The sequence below is a fragment of the Gadus morhua genome, chromosome 19 (assembly GCF_902167405.1).
Source record: "Gadus morhua chromosome 19, gadMor3.0, whole genome shotgun sequence".
In the NCBI taxonomy this organism is placed as follows: domain Eukaryota; kingdom Metazoa; phylum Chordata; class Actinopteri; order Gadiformes; family Gadidae; genus Gadus; species Gadus morhua.
This window is the reverse complement of record NC_044066.1, coordinates 5,950,330-5,974,796: the sequence shown is the minus strand read 5'-3', so window position 1 is coordinate 5,974,796 and position 24,467 is coordinate 5,950,330. Positions and strand designations below refer to the sequence as shown.

The 24,467-nt window shown below is 47.4% G+C and overlaps 1 protein-coding gene across 12 annotated transcripts in view; it reads right to left on the bottom strand.

Annotated features, from left to right (window-relative positions):
• vav2 (vav 2 guanine nucleotide exchange factor) overlaps positions 1-24,467 on the bottom strand; it is a 193,652-nt gene that overhangs the window by 129,800 nt on the left and 39,385 nt on the right. For all 12 annotated transcript variants that reach the window (XM_030341613.1, XM_030341601.1, XM_030341608.1 and 9 more), the window contains exon 2: positions 10,621-10,737. In XM_030341613.1, coding sequence (XP_030197473.1) covers positions 10,621-10,737 — 117 coding nt within the window. The remainder of the gene's footprint in view (positions 1-10,620; positions 10,738-24,467) is intronic.

Sequence of the window (24,467 nt, the reverse complement as noted above, 5' to 3'; positions counted from 1 at the left end):
CACAGGGCCGCATGCAGAGCGAGATACGGACGTGGAAGGAGCAAAGCACGGCCTCAGGCTGGAATCAAACCTGTGGTCAATCATGTGGTTCACCGGCCAGCGGGGGATGAGCCACCGAGACGTCCCACCAGTGTTAGCGCGCGCGTGCCTGTTGTGTGTGTTTGTGTGTCAAAGTGTTTGCGTGTGTTAAAGTGTGTGTTAACGTGTGTGTGTGTGTGTGTGTGTTCATGTGTGTGTTTGTGCGTGTATGTGTTAACGTGTGTTTGTGTGTGTGTGTTAGCCTGTGTTTGCGTGTGTGTGTGTGTCTGGACAGTGGGTCACCTGGGGGAAACGCCCACATGAACACGGGGAAAAGTCAACATGTCAACACGGATGGGTGAAGTCTTTTGGATGACCTACGACCCCGGCGGGCTACACGACCCAGTTCACCCCGAGACCCCTCGTCACCAACATGGAGGAATGGTTCGCTGTCTGTCACCCATGTCACCCTATTTTCCAAACGGGATCAACTTTAAAACTAACTTGAATGGTCAGACTCGAGGAGAACATGAAAGAAGACATCCTAATGTTTCTGAATGGTGTAAAGTCCCCGAACATCCCTTAGAATTATTACTTCATCTGAAGAGGCCACATGCCCATGAAGAAGAACAACGGAACCTACCAGCGCTTTAATTGAAATGTGGTTAGAGCGACCTATAGACATGAAAGCATGTCAAAGAGCTTTGCTTAATCCTTTTTCTCATTCGCCACACAAAGGCGACTCTGTGGACCGTCAGCTTGTTTGATTTTTTGTCGTCGTCGGTGTTCAACCAACCGTCGACGATTTTGTTTGCCTTTGAGTGCGACTCAAAACACACTGCATGACTTCGGAAAAACGAAAAAAATTAAATAAACGCCTCTGTTGTCACTTGACACTAAGCATGTGGCAACGCAGCCACAGACTTCACTCCTCCCCAACCTCCTCCTCCTCCTCCTCCTCTCCCCGACAACAGTCCCATCGCCTAGCAACCACCTGTTACCGCGGGTTATAGCGACGGTGGTAACATGCTCCTGGTCTAATGAGACTCAGGGAGGGAAGGAAAATGAGGGGGAGTAAGGGGGTGAGTAAGGGAGGGAGGGAGGTGTGGGGGGGGGGGGGGGGGGGAAGCAGGAAGAGGGATAGGAAGTTCCCATCTATAATTGATGTCAGGAGAATTATCATCAGCAGCATGTCATTTGAACTGAATTATTGATCGTGTTGCGAGGAAGAGCGTTCGGGCAGCACGGGGTAATCTGATGGACAGGAGCAGAGAGCATGAGGGACAGGAGGAGCAGGAGGAGGAGGAGGAGGAGGAGGAGGAGGAGGAGGAGGAGGGGGAGGAGGAGGAGGCGGCGGCATACCGCAGTGTCTGCTAATGGAGGCCTGTTTGTTTTGATCGGCTCAGAGAGAGAGAGAGTCCCTCGAAGGGAATCCTGTTATTGTATCGCTCAAGTGCTGAAGACGAGGCGATTATAATCACACACACACACACACGGGAACTGTAGGGGAGCAGAGTCTCTGACACGGAGGGGATCTTTTCCCAGGTTAAATCACTTTAACTCTAATCCCTCGACCTAATCCCTGGTGCTCCGAGGGTTGAGGGTTAGGAGGTTATGCTCTTGTGCGGTGTTAAGCTCCCCGACCTTGTTACCGTTAGGGCTGATAACTTATTTCCATGTCAGCAGGTTGATTGCAATCTTAATTACATTTAGTAATCAAGCACTTCTAGTGCATCTTCAAAGAAACACACCGATATTGATTCCAGCTTGAAAGAAACCCGAAACAAAAGCACCCGGTCCTATAAAAGAAGATCGAATCACAATACATTCAACTAGGCTGTAGCTATGTGTGGTATTTCGTAGCCGCAGGAAACAGGAAGTCAGCTCCCGGCCGGCTCTTAGGCTGTGACCGCTCATGGAAGTGGATACAGTGGCGGTGACCCCGGGCTCTTCACCTCTCCTGCTTGACCCTGTGACCTCCATCATTCACCTCACACAGCCCGGCAGAAATCAATAGAGCATGGAGGGAGGAGCCGCCGTCCAATATCCAGTAGACGTGCGTGGCAGGGCTCGGGGGGAAGTCAGGCACAGACTCACGCTGGTGCAGCGCCCTCCATGTGTGGGGTAGGGGAGGTATTTTCATTCTGAGGAGGTGTTGGAAAGGATGTCTTTGTTTTTGAAGAGAAGGGGGGGGGGGGGGGGGGGGGTGACGAGCAGGAAGGAGAAAGGAAAGGGGGAGGGAGACGAGGCAGAGGGGAAGGAGGAGGAGAAGGAAGTGTACGAGGAGGAGAGGGGAAGGAGTAGGAAGTTGAAGTATCAAGGTGAAGTGAACTCCTTGCTTGGCTAAAAAGCACTGTGTGTGTGTGTGTGTGTGTGTGTGTGTGTGTGTGTGTGTGTGTGTGTGTGTGTGTGTGTGTGTGTGTGTGTGTGTGTGTGTGTGTGTGTGTGTGTGTGTGTGTGTGTGTTCTGCTAAGCAACTGGCTATTTTCAGCCGCACAACTCTCAGAAAGGAAATGAAAGGAGCAGGGGGCAGCACACGCAAAGACACACACACACACACACACACACACACACACACACGCACACGCACGCTCTGAGAAGCCAATCCTCTGAGGCTAGAGGTGAGTGTAACACCATCATACTAGCAAACACAATGGTGGCTGAGACTATCCCTATTCCTAACAAACACCCGGTGAACGCCGTCGAGAGGGATGGATGGAGTGTGAGACACACACACACACACACACACACACACACACACACACACACACACACACACACACACACACACAGAGAGAGAGAGAGAGACGGAGAGAGAGACAGAGACCAGGAGAGAGAGACAGAGAGAGATGGATGAGACGAAAGACGAGAGAAGTGAGCTGAAAAAGGAACAGTTGGTGCAAATTTAATCAGCCGATTGAAGCCTGCTGCGTATTCCCCCATCGTCTCACACACACAAACACACACACACACCATCACCCACAGGTCGTTCCTCTTCCCTGCTGTCAGATTGTGCGAGGGCCTTATTGTTTTTTTGTGTGTGTGTGATAAGGTGGGTGCTCTTACCTAGATAAATATATGGTTGGCGAGGTACTGATGCATCTGCCATATCAGATTGTGTTGAGAGGCTGTGTGTGCGTGTGTGTGTGTTTCTGTTTTAGCGTGTTTGTGTGTGTACTTATACTTGTGTGTGTACGGAGGTTTATACACACTTGTGTGCCTTCTCACAGTCCACTCACAATAACCTGTATCTTATTGCACACAAACAAAATCAAAGAAAAGCCCCCCTCCCCATAACAAATACGACAAAGTGAAAGGAAAACCAGGTGTGAACAGGAGCTGGAGCTCCTCTGAGCGGCTCCTTGTGACAGACACCATACCACCTGTCGGTCTAGGAGGCCCCGCGGAGCTCCTCCCTCACCACCAAGGGCCTTTACTATCGGCTGACGGTCGCGGGCCTGGGGGTCCAGCCAGCCAGCCCCCCCCCCCCCCCCCCCCAACCCGATCCCGTCACATGACTGATGGCCGTTTGCCTCGGCCATCAAAAGCTTATTCACGCCGCGCATGACACAAAGAGGAGGGATTCCCCCCCCTCTCTCTCTCTCTCTCCCGCCTTCTTCACCCTCTTCAGCGCCCTCCGGTCGAGAAGCTCCTCAGTGAGACACTCCTCTCTGCTGCGCACGCCCGACGAGACGCAAAAGCTTGCGCGGATGAGTCGTCGTCGACGGCGACGGAGACGGCAACACCTGCGTTTTATAAGACGAGTGCTGACGCCCTCATCTGACAAGGACCCCCTCCCCCTCTCCCCCAGGGAAAGCTTGAAACCGCTCTTCACTCAAACCGAAAAAATCAACCCAACTGTTGATCGATGGTTAACAGGTGCACGCTAATTATGCTAATGGTGGCCGACAGCCAAAAAGGAACTGATTGCGATGTTCGTTTATATGACTGAAATGTTCCGTTGGCGGGGGTAATTAAAGAGATGGGGGGTAGGGGGGACACGAAGAGAGACAGAGAGCTCTGGAGGTGAGTGTGGTGTTTAAAACACAAGGGTTCTCTAGGGCTTGCTGGGATATATACGATGTATTTCATTGGCCTAATGATGTCATAATGATTGTCTAATGATGGGGAGGTGGGGATTGAACGGGGGGGGGGGGATAAAAGAGAGCATGGCGATGCATACGCGAACCGTGCACCTCGGGCCATTAAGCACCGACAGACAGAGAGAGAGAGAGAGAGAGAGAGAGAGAGAGAGAGAGAGAGAGAGAGAGAGAGAGAGAGAGAGAGAGAGAGAGAGAGAGAGAGAGAGAGAGAGAGAGAGAGAGAGAGAGAGAGAGAGAGAGAGAATAAGAGAGAGTGATGAAGAACGAGAGAGAGAGAGAGTGATGAAGAACGAGAGAGAGAGAGAGTGATGAAGAACGAGAGAGAGAGAGAGAGAGTGATGAAGAACGAGAGAGAGAGAGAGAGAGAGTGATGAAGAACGAGAGAGAGAGAGAGTGATGAAGAACGAGAGAGAGAGAGAGAGTGATGAAGAACGAGAGAGAGAGAGAGAGAGTGATGAAGAACGAGAGAGAGAGAGAGCGTGATGAAGAACGAGAGAGAGAGAGAGAGTGATGAAGAACGAGAGAGAGAGAGAGCGAGAGCGAGAGAGTAACAGAGTGACAGAGACAGAGCAACAGAGAGACTGAGAATGTAAGAGAGAGAGACAAAGAGAGAGATTGAGACTGACAGAAAGAGACAGACAGCCAGAGAGAGTTTAGGGTTCGGGGTTATGGTAAAATGTGTCCTGAGAACAGTGTGAACTGTGTTTAAGGGCAATGCTAATGAAATAGACTTGATTCAGGGACAGAGAGGCAGGGAGATAAAAAGACGGGTAGAGACAGATAGAGTGCGAAAGAGTGAGACAGAGTTGAGGGATAGAGTAAATCCTAGTGAGATGAAGACAGACAGAGGTAATCAAGGCGATGGCGAAAGAGGAAGATAGGCAGAGAGGGGTGAGCAAGAGGTGAGAGGGGTAAAAAAATAAATATATAGAGACTGGAGAAAGATAGAGTAGGAGCAATATATTCAGCAGACATGGCTGCAGTGTGCAGGGCATGGCGCTGCCATGGAGTCGATGCATGATGGGAATAAAGAGAGTGGTGGTTTAACCTCCAACTGTCTCATAACCACAGACTCCAATGGCCTGAAGGGAATGGGTGGAGGGAGGGAGGGAGGGAGGGAGGGAGGGAAAGGTGGAAAGATGGGTGGAGACGGATAGAGAGAGAGGTGGATAGAGATGGAAATAGAGGGGTAGAGAGAGAGTTGGCGCGACGGGCAGCGATGTATAAGTGGGGGGAGAGGTTAATAGAGTGGTGTAAAGATAGAGGGAGAAGCAGTGGACAGGGGGCGAATCAGAGACGGAAAGATGGATAGAGAGGAGGAGAGGGAGGTGGAGAAAAAGAGAAAGGGAGAGGTGGAGAGACGGATGGAGAAAGATCGTTTTTTTGAGCAATAGAGGGAGGGAGGGAGAGGAGGAGAAAGATAAAGAGAGAGAGAGAGAGATGAGAGGGAGGACGACGAGAGGGATGGTAAGAGGGAGAGAGGAAAGGGTCTGGGGGGCAAATACCTCTCCTGGCTCCAGGCGCGTTGGGCCAGGCTGAGGTTAGCAGGGGACCCAGGAGAGAGCATCATTAGAGGGTGGGAGCGGAGACACCAGGCCCCGGGATATGAACCATGGAGGTCTACCACCACCTCTGTATTGCTGGAGCTGGACCGAGGGGCACTACATGTTGATAGATGCTGGGACTGCTGCCACACACACACACGGACATACTGACATACATATCAACATCCAAACACACTCACACATACTGCTAGCACATGCAAATACACACAGCTACCACACAAACACACAGCTACCAAACACCCACCCACCCACCCACCCACCCACCCACACACACACACTAAGCAATACTTCCACACATGCACACACATCCTTACACACTACTTCCCCCACACACACACTCCCACTCTTCCAAGAGAGATTAAAAAAACTCCAGATTGGTCCCCACCTGAAGAGCCCATTTGTTTCCATAAGGAACGTGTCTCAGCAGAGGGCTGTGTGTTGGAGCAGAACACTTGTTCTGCGAGCCCAGCCGCACCCCCCCACCCCAACACCCCCCCCCCCCCCCCCCCCCCCACACTCCTCTGCTGTGTGCCGGGTCAGCGGCTCGGGTCCTGAGTGGACGAGGAGCACCGGGGAACAACCGCCTTCTGTTCTCACAAGGCCCTCTGTGGCAGCAGCACTGCTGCTACTTCAGGGCCGTAGTGTGCTCCACGCAATGTTCCGTCGGTAGGAAATCAACCGGGAGTGTGGAAACTAAATAAATCAAAATCATTTCGGCGGTTGATCTAGGCTGAAAGTTGATTGGCTCGGCTGTTCGACCCGAAGGCTTCCCTCAGCCAGATGGCTCTTATATGTATCCGCTGAACAAATTCGACAACACAAAGTGGCCTTGGATGAACATGTCTGCTACGTGACTAAAAATGCAATAGTGAATCCACCAACGGGAAAGATGATTGGGAAAGATTTAGTTACACTGCTTCTTAAACAATCCACCCTGAAGGCTAGTGCCTAAACAGACTGTAATCCCCTCAGACACGGTCAAGTTCTGGACCCTTCCGTTCCTCAGAGGACATCGATCTGTCTGGTCTCTGGCCTGCTCTTTTCGTCTCTGCCTCTTCTGACCGGTCGAGGACAGGTGGAGATCTGACGCACTGGAAGGGAAATTTAGAGCAGAGATTTCTTTTGGGCTTTTTTAACGAGAGATTCCCCAGATTGGAATTGGTTTTGCACCGATGATAAAAGTAGATTAACGACGGAATTTCCTTTTTACTTTGCAATAAAAAAGTCCATTAGAGAATTCATTGTTCTAATCAAAAGTCCAGGTACTTTTCCAAAGCTTCACCACTTTTGAATGTCTGCTTTGTTCTCCGACACACTTGTAAATCCCTGATGAATTAAACCATCCACTAAACTAAATGAGTGTGATTAAAACGATAGAGCAGGGTTCATGTGTTATTGAATAAGCTTTTATACCAAGGAAACCTCTGCATAACGAAGAGGTACACCCCCACCTCATGTCTGCTCTCTATTCACATGTACCGGCACATCATAGGGGGCCTCCGTCCCACTCGATGCGTCATAATGTGACGCCTGCTCTTAATGCGTAATCGATAGTCGGGACGGGAAGCCTCACCTCCGGGACCCTGGAGACGGCGATTTCCAAACGGTCGCGGGGACGATCACAGCGATTGATCCTGAAGGCTGGCAGGTTTTTAATATCCCCGCCTGTGATCTCATCGACCCCTCCCCCGGGCCTCGTCCGCCACGTTTGTGCTCTCTTGTCGTCTTTCGTTTGCTCTTGTTCGGTGCCATCTCTCTCGCGGTGCTGTTCATTATCTCTCTCTCTCTTTCCTTCTCCCCTGTGTTCATCACTCTCTTTTGCTCTCTCTCCTTCTCCCTCGTGTTGTTCTTCTTCATCTCTCTCTCTCTCTCTCTCTCTCTCTCTCTCTCTCTCTCTCTCTCTCTCTCTCTCTCTCTCTCTCTCTCTCTCTCTCTCTCTCTCTCTCTCTCTCTCTCTCTCTCTCTCTCTCTCTCTCGGGTGAGGATATTCTCGGGGGGGGTGAGGATATTCTCGGGGGGGGTGAGGATATTCTCGGGGGGGTGAGGATATTCTCGGGGGGGGGGTGAGGATATTCTCGGGGGGGTGAGGGTCTTTGACTCCCAGCACGTAAGAGGTTGTTCATTAATGACATGGATCTCAACTCACTTTAGACAGAAGTATAAAATAACAAAACCAAAAACAGCATCTTATTAATTCTGCAGGGACATTTTATCTTTTAATAAAACTAAATCATAACCATACGCTTCCATTGCTCAGTTATACCAGCTGCACTAATCCAAATCCCATTTCAAAGCATATGCCATCTGAAACAAACAGTAAAACCAGACTCTTCTCCTTCCGCCTTTATCTCTCTAAACTGCACAGAAGGTTTCTAACCGGGAGGATTCTATATGATCACTAAAGCATATCTGCATGCCGTAGAGTGCCAGAGAGATAGAGACGCTTATGAGCCAGCTGCCTGTGTGGAGGACAGGGTCTGAGCTGGGCTCTGTGGTGGAGGAGGACAGGGTCTGAGCTGGGCTCTGTGGTGGAGGAGGACAGGGTCTGAGCTGGGCTCTGTGGTGGAGGAGGACAGGGTCTGAGCTGGGCTCTGTGGTGGAGGAGGACAGGGTCTGAGCTGGGCTCTGTGGTGGAGGAGGACAGGGTCTGAGCTGGGCTCTGTGGTGGAGGAGGAGGACAGGGTCTGAGCTGGGCTCTGTGGTGGAGGAGGAGGACAGGGTCTGAGCTGGGCTCTGTGGTGGAGGAGGAGGACAGGGTCTGAGCTGGGCTCTGTGGTGGAGGAGGAGGACAGGGACTGAGCTGGGCTCTGTGGTGGAGGACAGGGTCTGAGCTGGGCTCTGTGGTGGAGGAGGAGGACAGGGTCTGAGCTGGGCTCTGTGGTGGAGGAGGAGGACAGGGTCTGAGCTGGGCTCTGTGTGGTAATGAAGCTGCGTGCGGCAGCAGACCCTGGCGAGGCGGCCATGACGGGCCGGCGTCAGCTGACAGCATGGTTTTAATGATCACATCACAGACCCCCCCCGCTGGGGAGCTGGGCCGCCCAAGGAAACACACACACACACACACACACACACACACACACACACACACACACACACACACACACACACACACACACACACACACACACACACACACACACACACACACACACACACACACACGCCAGAAAAAAATGCATGCCAGAAAATCCCACGTGTATGCGAGTGTTTGTGTGTGCACACCCCCATAAACACAGAAATGCTTGAAAAAACATGTGCATGCACAGACACAAACCACACACACACACACACACACACACACACACACACACACACACGCAACACCTCTAAAGCACACATGCGCATAAGCCAGAAAAACATGCACGTGCGCACACAGCAGAAATTAATTGAGCGCACACTCAAGCACATATGCCAGAAGAAGTCCACACACACACACACACACACACACAGTATAACGTTTGGAGGATTAGAACAAAGGGAGGGAGGAGAGTCCTCCTCTAATGGCTCCCAGATCACCAGGCCACTCTGACAGCTCCGGCCCCCCCCGGGCCCCGGGGGGCCACGGCCGGGGCTGAGGGCCTGCCAGGGGAGGCTGAGGCCAGGGCATGATGTGCCCGCTGTGGAGCACCAGCCAACATCCACCACCGGCCAACATCCCCCCCCTCACTCCACCACAATCCCTAACCCCCCCCAGCACGGAATACCCACAATTCCCCTCTGCCTAGCCTGTGCTGTGATTCTCTGCATCGTCACTGTCCAGAATGAGAATAACCCAACGTAGCTCATTAACATGCAGACACACAGCGATGTCTGGCACAGGCAGAAAGAGAAATGGAGATTTTGATTCATGTCATTGGGAACTTGTCGTCGGCCTCACAGGACATACAAAACAACACCTAATTAAAATAAATAGCAAGGATGGGTAAAACCTGAGGGGTAGAAGGCACGCAGACAGGCGAAAGCTGTGAGAAATCCTTATGGTTATTTCAGCGTTTATGAGCCAGGCACCAGTGAGTGAGTCAGAGTTTTAGCGCTAAGCCAACACACACACACACACACACACACACACACACACACACACACACACACACACACACACACACACACACACACACACACACACACACACACACACACACACACACACACACACACACCTTCTTCTCACCCTAAAGTGCTGCACCACATGTGAGCAGACAGACTCATAAAAAAGTGAATGGCTAATGCTAGCCATAACACAGCTAATAGCCAATGCTGCTGTCCCAATAATTGCACAACACAGCTAATGGCTAATTACTAACCATCACGCAGCTAATGTCTAATGCTAGCCATTGGCTGTCAGCAAGGGCATGATGCAGCTGACGGCTAAAACTGCTGTCTCTAAACATAACGCTGACGGCTAACGCTAGCCTTAATGAAGCTAGGGCACCACTAGCCATTATCTGTCAACGAGATCATCCCAATGCTTGCTCCATTGAATAAAGACATTCAAGAAAATTAAGGAAAGAGGTGTAATTACAGACATAAAATACACACGAATGAGGAAAGCTAGCATGAAAAGTTCCTCTGGAGTGGACACACAGATGAACATGCGCATGTGTGCATGACATGTGCATAAAAACACATAACGCACACAAGTTTTTCCCTTATCTTTACTACACCAGAGTGTAGTAAAGAGCACCATTGCCAACAGTAATGCTATTTGTACTCAATTGGATCATTGGCATTCAACACACAGATGGAACAGGAAATTGCCATGAGCCCAAAAAGCCACAATGCAAAATAAAAAGGCGGTCATGTGGAGATTATCGGCAGTGTAAGTCTTGTCTTGTGCCACTTTAGTCAGTGGGGATAACTAAGCAGGAACACCGTATCACAACACTGCAGCAACCGACACCACACGCGCTCTGGGGTTCACAGGTTAAACGACTCACCTTGCCGAAGTCCCGGACGTCGAAGAGGTCAAAGGGGTCAAACAGCTCGCTGTTGCGCAGGCCAAACTTGTCGTGACAGACTTTCAGAAAAGTCCGGATGTTCTTCAGACAAAGGAACTGAACAAGAGAAGAAGGGAATAAAAGAAAAACTAATATTACATTCACATAATAATCAAATCCGGCACACATTCAAATTGCGACTTGAAGGAAATAAGGAACATCCCATGAGTTTAAACATCCAAATACTACCTTGACCTTAACCCAACGAGTATTTTATCACCAATCACTGGCTTGTTTAATATTCTCCATCTGTTCTGCGGCTGCCTCATTTTGGTCAGAGGAATGTAATTTCCTGGTTGATGAAAGGGGAGCTTGTCATTTTCTTTTGTATGTTCGAAGGTTTTAGGATACCTGTGAATAAAACAGTGCTGAGCCGAGGTGTGGGGATTGTTATGAATTTTAAAAAGGTGTGGGATTACCAGAGACGGAAATGTGATATAAAACCACAATCTTCGCAGACGTTACCACCCAAAGACACTCGCTTCAGGTTTGCAGTGCAGCTAAAGATGAATTGTATTGACCCAACCTTCAGTAAATCACCCTTTCTGGACCCGCAAACCTAGCCCTTATAACCAACTCCTCACCCTGGGACCTACAATGTGCGTACTACCTAACCCATCCAACAAAACTGTTGAGGAAACCTTAGGCAAACCATTTCTGTGAGTGACTGTTTGTCGTTCTATTAAAATGCAAATGAAAGTACACTTGTTTAAGCATTTTTAATGGATTCAGATACTTCATATCCCACTGCATATGAAGCCACAATTCCTCCCAAAAAAACACATTCTATAAGTTGATTGTGAGAGAAAATGGATGTTTAACCACGATCGAGCAAGCATGCCTTCGTCCCAATAGTGTGTTGAAGACATTAAGGTTTCCCCTTAAAACCCTGATGGGGCTCCGATGTGCTTTTCCCCCTATTCTTTGTTAGGGCAACGCTTTCACTGGTGTCCATGGAAACTGAACAGACATGCGAAAGGCATGTGAGTGAAAAGGGGGATTTCGGTGAAGCAGAGACCCAAGAGGCCATTGTGGTGAAAGGGCCCTGACATTGAACTATACCAGCGTAAAAACTCCCCTTCACAACAAAATCAAATGAGGGACCTAATTTTGTGTTGGTTGTTTTTTTTGTTACGTTTATGGGTAGGCACCTTTTTTAATGCATAACAAATAAACCTTTTTAAAGTTTTGTTTTTGTAACTTCAATACATTAACTTTAAGGGGAACAGAATTTCTGCCTGAATCGCATCAGATAGATTTTCGTGTGTAAATGTTGTGAAGACATCAACCCGATCATCCCACCTTACTTCACATCGTCATCAAACTACGTCCCTTGTTGTTGTTTCTCCCTATTTGCAGAATTGACTTATTAGACCTTTAAGTATCAAGTGTTTATTTGGTTGCCTTCTGAGTTGTTAGGCTGGCCAGAGTTATACAAGTGGAATAATATCAGTTGGTTTGGAGTACAACACATGATTGTTCTTTGTTTGCCTTGAGTTCAGGTATGGATTGAGTGCTTTGGTTATCGTTGTATAGATTAAATCAGTTAGTATTGAGGAAATCATTTAATCAAATGTTTTACTGGTATGGCTACTAAGCTACACCTGGTTTTGTTATCACAGCCTGATGTCAAATTAAATGTATCCCTTTATCGATACACATCAATTTTATATAGTTTATGTTAAATAAAATTCACAGACTTTGATAATCTTTTGTGATAACCGATTTAGGTTGGATATCCTTTAATTATTCAGTCCGTGGTCGACACGGAGAGTCCAAGCAACTCTTTTCTCATTGACAACCGCATGTCTGTTCCACCCCACCATCGTAGCCACGACGACCCCATCTGACCGCTCAGCGATAGACTTACCTGATTTGCTAGCTCGTTGCCATGACATTTGCGGTTCGCGAGTGAAGGTTATCAAATGCACAGATCCTCACGTTAAAAAACCAGGGGGAATAAAATAAAAGTGTATTTTTCCACCAAGCACTGTTATGGAAGGGTCAGTATGGTGAGAAAATATGGGTTTTGGAGATGGTAATCATCCACGGACGAAGGCAGTGCACATTACTGTTATTTTGATGTATGCTCTGGAATATCAGTCTGGGAGAGAATTATTATTATCATGATTCTAATGGAAAAAAAAAGGCTTATTACATCTGGAAACAAAAAAAACACTCCATTGAGCTGGGATTACTGGTCTCAGGTGCAGGCAGGGCCAAACAACATGCTGGTACTCTACTCACATACAGATGGGTACATACTACGTCTTTTGTGTTGGATTGTATTAAATATACAACACCTCTCTCTCTCGTTCGCCCACCTCTCTTTTACTATGCATTTCGCAAGATCTCAAGGTTTTCTCGCCATATAGTTCTTTCGCTCTTTTAGCCTTGCTCTTGTGCCTTTCTCTTCATTCTCTCCCTCCCCTCTTTTCAATCTCCCTCTCTCTATTCCTCTGTACTACATGCACACTCTAGCCTATATATCTAAAAGAACACTTGATCAGAGCATTATAGTTGTATTACACATATTTCCAAATGATCGACTACATTTCCTTCTCTGGGTATAAAAAACTGATCCTGAGACAGGTTGGTCTCCCCTCTGACCATTAGCTTCCCTGGCCTCAGCGAATACACTGCTGTTTAATTTTGTGTATGAGTGTTTCTCCCCGGAAAAATTCACTGACCATAAAGAAAACTCACCCCACATACAGCCAGAGGCAGTCTCACTGGTAGAGTGTGTGTGTGTGTGTGTGTGTGTGTGTGTGTGTGTGTGTGTGTGTGTGTGTGTGTGTGTGTGTGTGTGTGTGTGTGTGTGTGTGTGTGTGTTACTCTATGAAAGTGTGTGTGCGTGTGATAGTGTTACTGTGTGAACCTGTGTGTTACTGTGTCACCCTGTTAGAATGTCTGTGTGCTACTGTCTGAACATGTGTGTGAATGTGTGCTGCTGTTTGAAAGTGTGTGTGATTCTTTGCACTACTGTGTGAACCTGTGAACCTGTGTGTTAACGTTTGTGACTGTGTGTGTTTCACGCACGTCTCAACCTTTTAACGTGCAATAAAAAAACGATTCTACCGGGGGGATCACACTCCAGTCAATACTAACTAAATGGCCAAAGGGATTCTCAGTAGTCTGTTGTTGAACCCAGGAAGATAGGGTGTGAGTGTGTGCATGTGAGTTTGAGTTACCAGCTACTGTGCGACCATAGGAACAAAAACCATTGGTTTGACCCAAGCTGGACCTCCTAGCACACGGCATGTCGCTTCCTGTTTCAGAACTTCCTGTTCTACTTCAAGTAGAAAATCAACCTGTAGTACTACTGAGAGAACAATGCAGTATTGACATTTGCTCATACTACAGTTATTCTGTAGTAACCACTTTTACGACAGAATAATATCCCTACTTTAGTACCATGGACTAATTCATGGAGAACAACAAACCATGCCCCTGTAGTATTAACCTCCATAGATAATATCTCAGTAATCCAATACAAAGAGTAGAACGCAGTATTATTAACCTGTATTATAGAGTATCACATGGTATTGCTACTATCTCTTCCCCTGAGAAGGGTCAGATCCTATCTGAGTATGTTCCCATACAGAGCCGGGCGACCGGAAATTATATATTACCACAATTATATCACTGTAGAACTGACGTTTCACAAATGGTCATCATCATCAACCTCAGACCATAGAGGGATGAAAGGTGCGTGAAGAAAGGAGAGGATCGAGGAGAGGAAATGAGAGGACAGAGGAAGAAGAAGAGAGACCAGAGAAGGAGACGAAAATAGGAGACGGAGAAAGAGGAGGAGAGGATGGGAGATGAAAGGAGAGGACATGAGAAAGCATCGAGGAGATCACAGGAGAAGGGAGGATAGGGCAGAGGGGGGGGTAAGCAAGAAAGAAGAGCAGATAAGAGACGAGGAGATCGCAGGAGGAGAGCATAGGGAGGAGAAAGGAGAGGAGTGGGGAGGAAAGGAGGCAGAGGGGAGCAGTAAACAGAGGGAGGAAGTGAAAGGGGGGTCAGGGAGATGATCACATACTTAGAGAGCCCGTCAGACCCATAAAACAAAACCTAATAACAATCACACAATAACAGGAAGTAGGCTCCCAGCAGGTGGAGGCCCGGCCCTGCGGACACCCTACTGGCAGGCCCGCATGAAACAATCAACTGCTGAGAACGCACACACACACACACACACACACACACACACACACACACACACACACACACACACACACACACACACACACACACACACACACACACACACACACACACACACACACACACACACACACAGCGACCCAGCATGCAGTTCAGAGCTACTTGTGGCAAGTGGCGGCCATGATGGATCTCGCGGACCTTTAGCATGGCCTGATGGTGCTACCGGCGGCCATGACGGATCTACAGGGGGCAGATTACTTTCTGCTCACGGCGGATCCATAAGCTGGGTTTTGTAATCAGCACATAGCCATAGCGGCGTCCAAGCCATTTCTCATCGCCGAATAACAAGCATCTTCTCATAACCTTTAAAGGGCGTCGGTTTTACCACCCAGTGTAATCCGTCATTAAAAGCCGGTACACAATCTGCTCCCAGTTGTGACATCACAAAGGGGAGTGTCCTTAATAATATATCAAGGTACAGGAGTGGATAGTCCCTAATTATGGGGCCTTTGAAATCTCGTTTTTTTAAGCAACCCTTGTTGTTAAAAGGATCACAACAATATACAAAATAATGGATTTAATCTGAATTAATATATTTCTCTGAAAAAGCACGCCTTTTTCAATACGGTTATGATTAGCAAAACTAATCCCTCAGACCCTGTTTTTCTGGCTTCAGTTAAAATGAATGAATGCTTAAATAACAACAATACTCCAGAAGGATTAGGAGGATCAGGCGTGTTGGTTGGATAAAACCACTACACCATGATTGGATGCTGTGGTTGTCCAATCATAAGTTATCCTACCAGATCCAGCGACCAGAGGATATTTTTGGCAACAGGAAGTGAAGAGGGAATTATGATCACAAGTCAGACGGTTACGACGGACATATTTGCCGACGTCAGCCATATCCGACGGAACACAGCCCTGTTGTCTTGTCTTTATGTATCTATGTCATCTTTAGATTCAAACTATGTTTAGGTTCGAAAACGTTCTGTTTTATTAAAGGGCCAGTGGTGTGTGTGTGTGTGTGTGTGTGTGTGTGTGTGTGTGTGTGTGTGTGTGTGTGTGTGTGTGTGTGTGTGTGTGTTTGTGTTTGTGTGTGTGTGTGTGTGTGTGTGTCTCTCTCTCTGGGAACTAAAGGAGAGGGTGTAAGTCCATCGTACTGCCTTCGTAAAGGAAAACAGTCTTCCGGGTCGGCCCTGATGCCCGCCTTAGTTAAGAGAAAGGTTGTGCTCCTGCTAATTACGGCGGCAGACACACACCATGAATAATGTATGGCGATAGCCTGCTAGGCTAATGCCTTGACATTATTCCTTCCACAGACTGGGGAATTGACCGTACAATTACCCCCCTCACATAACAGATAAGGCCGGAGAAACGCTTTCCTTGTAACGGACACAACAGTCTACGTGGTAAAGAATTATTAAGTCAAATAGGTTAAGTGGGAGTATTAACAGGATTCATCTCCTTAATAAAACGATGGCTCATTTCAGGGTCTTAGAGACAACGTCGCTAGGTAATTAAGTCCCGTCCTACTTCACCTTTATAGTGTGAAAAAAATAAACGCTTGGACATATTCAAGTATTTTATAATGAGTTTGGGGCCGCAGATAAGACCAAAAAAATAAAAATGTTTTAAAAGAGCACACATTAGTTACGACTTGTACTTTCGACGTTGGTTGAAATGTCACAGCCAAGCACCTCCTCCCGAACATGGAGGGCATGTCGGAACCAGGAGCAGAGAGCGTGAAGGCATCTGAATGGGAGACCTTTGACTTTGGCAGATAAAAAAGCTCTTTGTGTAATAGCGGAGCCCAAATGGAGCAGAGCAAGAGTAGCATGTTTTCAAGGGAGCGTCCTGCTCTGTTCGCTCTCTCTCTGCACATTGCCCTCCCCCTTTGTTCATGGATGAGTTGTTCCGCTTCAGAGAGAGAGAGAAAGAGAGAGAGAGAGAGAGAAAGAGAAAGAGAGCGAAAGAGAGAGAGAGAGAAAGAGAGAGAGCGAGAGAGAGAGAACAACAATGACAGGGTCGAAGAAAGAGAGAAGGAATGTGAGAAGGAATGAACAAGCCAAAGAGTGAAAGGTGTAAGAAAAAAAGGAGGACACACAGAGAAATGAGAGGGATATAAAAAGAGAGGCCAGAGAAGGGAGGTGGTTTTTCAACTGAAGCATTATCTTAAAATATAATCCAAGAGGAGTAGCCCTGACTCCAGCTGACCAGCCCTTTAAACATCAGTACTGGATGTCATTTACATTTAGGGTATTTAGCAGAAGCTTTTAGCAGAAGCTTTTATCCAAAGCGACTTACAATAAGTACAGAAGAAGGAGAAAAGTAAATATATCGCAATTGGTACAGTTACAGTATGGCACCAATAAGTAACCCTTTAACCGTATCCAAGAAAGATGGACTAGGCTAAGCTGCTACACAACTCAGTACTATTTTTAAGTGCCAGGTTGTGTAACACACAATAAGTGCATACATTATGTGCCAGGACGTACAACATATAACAAGTGCATAGCAGGTGTTGGATTGGGTGGCGTATTAAAAGCCTGCCATGCATTTTACATGACTCCTCATAATGGCTGTAAAGGAGATGAAAACCCTATGACTTCATAATCCCCAATGCCTGTCAATCAAAAGTGTTGAGCCGAAATGCCTTCGTCAGCCAATGGTGTGAGCAAGGGTGTGTGCGCGTGTGCCTGTGTGTGGGTGTGTGCGGGAGAGAGGTGACCATTGGAGCCAAAGGAGAAGCAATCGAAGCTCTTTTCATTCTACACCTCTACTCCTAAATGACTCGATTCCACCATTTCTGCTGACCTTAAATACCTTTCCCCCTCACTTTTTAACATACCAGTAATAATTTATAATTCATAATAATTCACCCTGTGATGTTGGAAACAAAAACCACGGACTAACTACACCATCACACTTGGTTTGATTTATTTGAACCTTGTTTGTCGTTGTGCGCCAGAGAGACTCGCTCCCTAGAGATATATTTTCTCAGGATTTATTGACATGCTTGCGATGTCGTTCGACCTTGGTGTTGACTGAAGCGCTGCATTTAACGTTCTCCCCAACCTACACGTACAGAATATACAGTCGGTTACACACCGAAAACACACGTGTGTGTACAGTGGTGCGGGACTGGAATCATGTTTACCTTTCTTACTGAGATTGAAAATGACATACCATTAGCAGTAAGCTATGCAACATACACTGTTATCTCAATCTAAATATTTAAAACAGTTAGATACATATATACATGTCCTAATCCATTTAGTTCCAATTATTCATTATAATTCTGCACTTAATTTAATGTATGAATTTATTAATTCATTGTATTATTCATTTGTTTAATAATAAAACAAGTAGTTGCCAAGCCACAACTGAATGGCGGCCTAGCAATCTGACATCGTCTCGGTCAGAGCTCCGCCAGTGATTCAAGTCTGCCAAGTTCAAAACCAGGGGCTTGTTGTATCTAAGCAACGGCCCTTTCTGTAGACGCCTGTGATTTATTAGCCGGCTAGCATTAGCCTCAGCGTCCAGGCCTTCTTAAATGCATGGGAGCTCACCCCAGCCAGGAAACCTAGACGAGCACAGATCAATGGCCACGTAATTTATGACAGCGCACCAGGACGAATGCAGGAGTGCATTAATCTGGACTCCCTGCGGGCCCCCGCAGTTCCTAGGCTAGGACCGACGCTACACCCTACCGGGATGAATTAGATTCCGCTTTTGATACATGTCACAGAACAAGCAGGAATAAATAAGCTATGGGGAGATAAGTTAAGTTAGTAGAAGCGCCGATAGAGACTGCTCTTCAACGGGTAGTTAATACCTCGGCAGGAACTCACGTAATGAATGGGGTTCTGCAGAACTGCAGTGCTTCGAATGCATGAAGAGTAATGAGGGACTGAATGATACATAGACCTGGTGTGTGTGTGTGTGTGTGTGTGTGTGTGTGTGTGTGTGTGTGTGTGTGTGTGTGTGTGTGTGTGTGTGTGTGTGTGTGTGTGTGTGTGTGTGTGTGTGTGTGTGTGTGTGTGTGTGTGCGTGCGTGCGTGCGTGCGTGCGTGCGTGCGTGCGTGCGTTGACAAGGAGGAATTGTGGGCACGTCAACACTCTGAATTCACGGTTCATCATTTACGGCCACTGGTAAACCACAACTGACTTTTAATGCTTAAAGGGAGAGCGATATATTTACCGTTTAGTCATTCAGCTGGCACATTTGAATAAAAAGTCATTTGCATCGATTTCAGTCACTGGTTATTAAGGAGCAGGTAAGGGTAGTACCGTTGAGCACAGGTTATGCTGCGGACATTAGGGACAGAATCCAACGTAGCCACTATATCCTGCTCTCATATATATGTACTGCCTCCAACTATCTTGGGGGTCGCATAAGGGGGAAAGGGGAGCTTTTCTGTTTGAAAAGTGCATCAATGGCTCATCAATGGCATGGCAGTTTTAAGCTTTTGACGACATATCACTGTGTCAGCGTCTATGCTGTATTGCCTAGTACGGTGGATGGGATGTTCGACTCCCAGCCAAAGGATACTGGGTCCGATCCGCCACCCCCGCCCCCATGTCTGCGGCCAAATAACCAAATAGTAAATATTACAATCAGTACCTCATCCATGCTTGACAGGTACACGTATAATTCCTTACCACTCGCTCCAGCGGAGCGTTGTGCATAATGTGAATAATCAGACGGATCCTCGTATTCTGCCCGAGGTTATTATTTCACATGCTCTGCTGCTACATTAGCATTATTAAACACACGGAGAACAGCCTGTTAATTACAGAGAGGCGGTTCAGCGTGTACACGTGTTGAACAATGCCATTCCATCTGCACATTGTGTCTAGATGCTGGGATAGTGTGCTACAATGTTGGCAGGGAGCAGCAATGCTTATTGTTTTTGGCCTCGATAAATAGATTCATAGAACTGTTAAATTGTTCATTGACTCGAGTCTCGCAATCATCGTTTGTAATGATGTGTTGTTTCATTACTGTATGCAGTATAATGTAATGCATTTAAAAATCAATAAATATGTCAACAATGATTTCATGCTGCTTCACAGCGCTTCCATTTCATTTGCCAGGGGAATTGTGGGCGATGGCTTGATGCATGTTGTCTGTGAAATGAGGGTAATACACAACAAAATGGACCCCAATTACATAATCCGTGGGTACTTGGGACAGAAGGTAACTGACTAAGAACTCAACATCCCATGATGCACTTCGGGGAAGAATAACAGTATTCATAGATATTGATAGAGCAGAAGGTTGCACTTTGACAGACATCCCTGGACCTGATGTCCCATGATGCATTGCATTAACAATGTCACATAGAATTTGGGCTAGTGATGGGTGGGTTAAATTTAAGTGGTATTAGGTACGAGGTGTTTAAGGTTAGGTATCAAGGATTGGTGTATTTTTACATTGATAGATATACTATACTGGGTCAGTAGAGATAGCGGCGTTCTAATGGATTGTATAAAAGTGTAAAACAAACAAATATAAAATATTTAACTACATTAATGAGATAGCAATTTATCATTTTGAAATGCAAACAGTTTTATAAGCAGACACCAACAACAGCAAAGTCATCATAAAGGAGAAATAACTTGTTGTTCGCTCAACTTGTTTGTTATGTCAGTAATCAGGACACCAAGTTGCTATGGCAACAAGCTTTTTCTGGTTCTTAATGACAAAAATCTATTTACACATTGGCTAGCGACCCGAAGGTCGGGAAAGGGATTTATTGTGTCCCATTGCATCATAGTTTGAGTGAAAAAGAAGTGACACTGATTCAGCCCGTGTTATTTATTCGTAGTGGTGAATAACACATTGCATATGCAAGAAGGTCTTTGTCCTAGTTATCCATTCCCCCTGAATCACCTAGGATAGCATGTTGGCCCTGTCCTCCACAATCAATTACTGTTGCATTAATGCCCTGGCAAGATAGAGAGATAGGAGACAGAGAGAGAAAGAGAGAGAGAGAGGGGAGAGAGTGGGAAAGACAGAGAGAAAGGAAGACAGGGACAGAGAAAGAGTAAAGAGAGCAAGAGAAGGAATTGATGGAAAAATAAAGAGAAATAGAAAGCAATAAAGAAGGATGAAGAGTGAAAGTAATAAAGAAAGAGCAAAAGACAATAAGAGATAGGCTAGGATAACACAGTATCAGTTCCCTGTTTGTTTGCTAAAGAGACAGAGTGACTTTAATTGTGAGCGTGTAATCAAACCCAGACGTAGCATGAACGTGTGCGAGTGTGTGCGTGTGTGCTTGCGAGTGCCATGTGACAGCTCTCATCTGCTAATGGTGGGCCATTACCCCACTCCAGCCTCATCCCCCCCCCCCCCCCCCCCCCCCCACTGCACCCTAAACAACCGTCATCAATTACCAACACCTGTCCCTGTGATATTCTCTGGATATCTCCGGAGCTAAATTGAATTAACTTATCCCCCCTCCGCTCCCCCTGTCGCCCACAGCCCAGCACCCCCCCCGTCACACAGCTGAATTCTGGGACGTCAGGCCGGACTGAAGGTGGGTACGATGTGGCACATGAGGAGACAGGCAACAAGCGCACACCTCTCCTGGACCGACAGCTGGCGACGGGGTACGGAGAAGGGGGGAAATAAATAGTGTGGGGTGGGGAGGGGAGGGACAGTTAGGATCTGACAGCCATTGTCTACCTGGTATCTTCTGAGGATGAGGAGGAGGAGACAGGGAGGAGGGGAGGGAAGACGAGGAGAGTAAATGAGAGAAGAGGAGAGGAGCAGGAGAGGAGGAGATCGAGAGGAGAGTATTTTAGAGAAGAGGGAAAGAGAGAATGACAATGGTAAGGGAGGAGAGAATGACCAGAGGCTAAGGGAGGAGAGAGGAGGAGAGAATGACCAGAGATTAATGGAGGAGAGAGGAGGAGAGAATGACCAGAGATTAATGGAGGAGAGAGGAGGAGAGAATGACCAGAGATTAAGGGAGGAGAGAGGAGGAGAGAATGACCAGAGGCTAAGGGAGGAGAGAGGAGGAGAGAATGACCAGAGGCTAAGGGAGGAGAGAGGAGGAGAGAATGACCAGAGGCTAAGGGAGGAGAGAGGAGGAGAGAATGACCAGAGGCTAAGGGAGGAGAGAGGAGGAGAGAATGACCAGAGGCTAAGGGAGGAGAGAGGAGGAGAGAATGACCAGAGGCTAAGGGAGGAGAGAGGAGGAGAGAATGACCAGAGGCTAAGGGAGGAGAGAGGAGGAGAGAATGACCAGAGGCTAAGGGAGGAGAGAGGAGGAGAGAATGACCAGAGATTAATGGAGGAGAGAGGAGGCGAAAAGGAAAGAAATACGAAGGTTAGGGAGAAGAGAGGAGTAGGGGAGGAGAGAATGAACAGAGACTGATGGAGGAGAGAGGAGGCGAGACGGAAAGATGAGGAGGGTTGAGGGAGGAGAGAGGAATAGAGGAAATGAGATGACAAGAGGGTACGGAGGAGAGAGGAGACGAGACTGACGAGAGGGTACTGGAGGAGAGAGGAGAAGAGAATGACGTTAGGGTACGAGAGGAGGAGAGGAGGAGAGAAGGAGAGAAGGAAGGGAGAGGACGTCTAGGGTGGGGCTGAGGAGGATCCGAGCAGCAAAGGGAATCAGGAGAAGAAAAGGAGACAGCATACAAGGAGAGGAGACGGAGAGGAGAGTAAAGGGAGATAATTAGGTGGAGTGTTGTAGAGGAGCACCGTGGAGGGGTCAGGGTGGGGAGAACAGAAGGCAGGGTCTCTTTCATCCAGCAGGAGGAGGGTTTCAGACTGTCTGGAACGCCACCAGAGGAAACCCGAAGATCACAGCCAGCCGCCCCCAGCCTAGAGAGGCTGAGGGTGAGTGTGGGGATGTGGATGTGCGAGTGTGCTGACGGATGTGTGAGTGTATCACCAAGTGTGTGGATGTGCACACCGATGTGAGTGTGTGCAGATGTGTGTGCGCATGTATGAGTGTGTAGGTGGTTGTGCATGAGTATGTGTGTGCAAGTGTGCAGATGTGTCTTTACACAGTGTGTGTGTGTGTGTGTGTGTGTGTGTGTGTGTGTGTGTGTGTGTGTGTGTGTGTGTGTGTGTGTGTGTGTGTGTGTGTGTGTGTGTGTGTGTGTGTGTGTGTGTGTGTGTGTGTGTGTGAGAGAGAGAGAGAGGGGGTTGTTCCATGTTAAACAAATTTCCTCTACCACACCAGGGGGGTGGCAAAATGTGGTTTCCCCAGTCTCTCCCCAACAGGATGAAGGCAGTAAGACATCAAACACTCTGGCAGCCAAGAGCCACGGCTGCCTATCGGCCAATAGGAAAGAGACATGGGATAGGGGTGTTTCCTTCAACCAAAAGGAAGACAGAGAAAGGACAGTGCTGTTTTTAACCACCCGATAGGAACGCAGCCATTGGACAGGGCGGTCATGGTTAAGCCAATAGGGGAGCAGAGACGGAATATCACCGTCTCCGTCAGCCAATAAGAAAGCAGAGACAGAAAATCGCTGTCTCTTTGAGCAAATAGGGAAGCAGAGATGAGGCAAGGGCTGCGTTTGTCACCCAACCCAGGGGCGAGTTAAACGTGTGTTCACACAAGTTCACACATTTCAAAGTCATGTCAGAAGTGTTGACATCAGCTTTCTATAGGCTAATGTTAGAAGTCGCTCCAACACCCTTGTAGTGTCACAAGTATTAGAACAACAATTCAACATCCACTGACTAGGAGTCACACACAAGATGAAGAAACTACCAGAACAACAAGGATTCAGTGAGGATTTAGTCTTCCCATAACTTGCCAAGTTACTCAAGAAATAAAGCTTACTGGCTTTGTTTTGATTCCAACAGATGCTAGGGTATGATAGTAGTTAATGCTATGCCATCAGACTAACTTATGCTTCTGTGAAGTAAACAGCGGCTTACTTCACATATTACTACCTACCTGATGCTAATGGGTATTTAAACGATGCAGCTCTAGCAGGCTTACTTTTGCTATGCCTATTCCAAACAGTGTTATTGTGACTAATGCCAACTCAAGTGACAGTGGGGCTAACCACTGCTGGATTAAGACTACAATGAGGCAATGGGGAAGTTAACAGACACGATTACGTAGTGGTGTCAGTATCGGATGCTACGGTAAAGCCATCTGACACCATGATATAATGCTATCAGCAATGGAAATTACAGTGAAGCTAATTGACATGTTGACACAATGCTATCAATATCGGAACTACAGGGAAGCTAATTTACACTATGATATGATGCCATCAGTTTCAGATGCTACGGTGAAGCTAACTGTCGCTACGCTATAAGGATCAGTCTTCCAGCACAGTAGGTCAGTGCCTTCAGCGTCGACTTAAAAATAAGAGAGAGAGAGAGGGAGAGGGAGAGGGAGAGAGAGAGAGAGAGAGGGAGAGAGAGAAAGAGAGAGAGAGAGAGAGATGGCTGTCACTCTGGATCTAGCCTACTTCTCAACGTGCCCATTAATTTCACAGCAGATGGTGAGATAAAAAAATGAAAATATAAATCAAGTGGACCAGTGGGAGGGGCTTGGGCTAAGCTGCTAACTAACAGCAGTCAGGGGAGGACCGGCCTCGCAGGACCATACCCAGAGCGCGGCGACTTA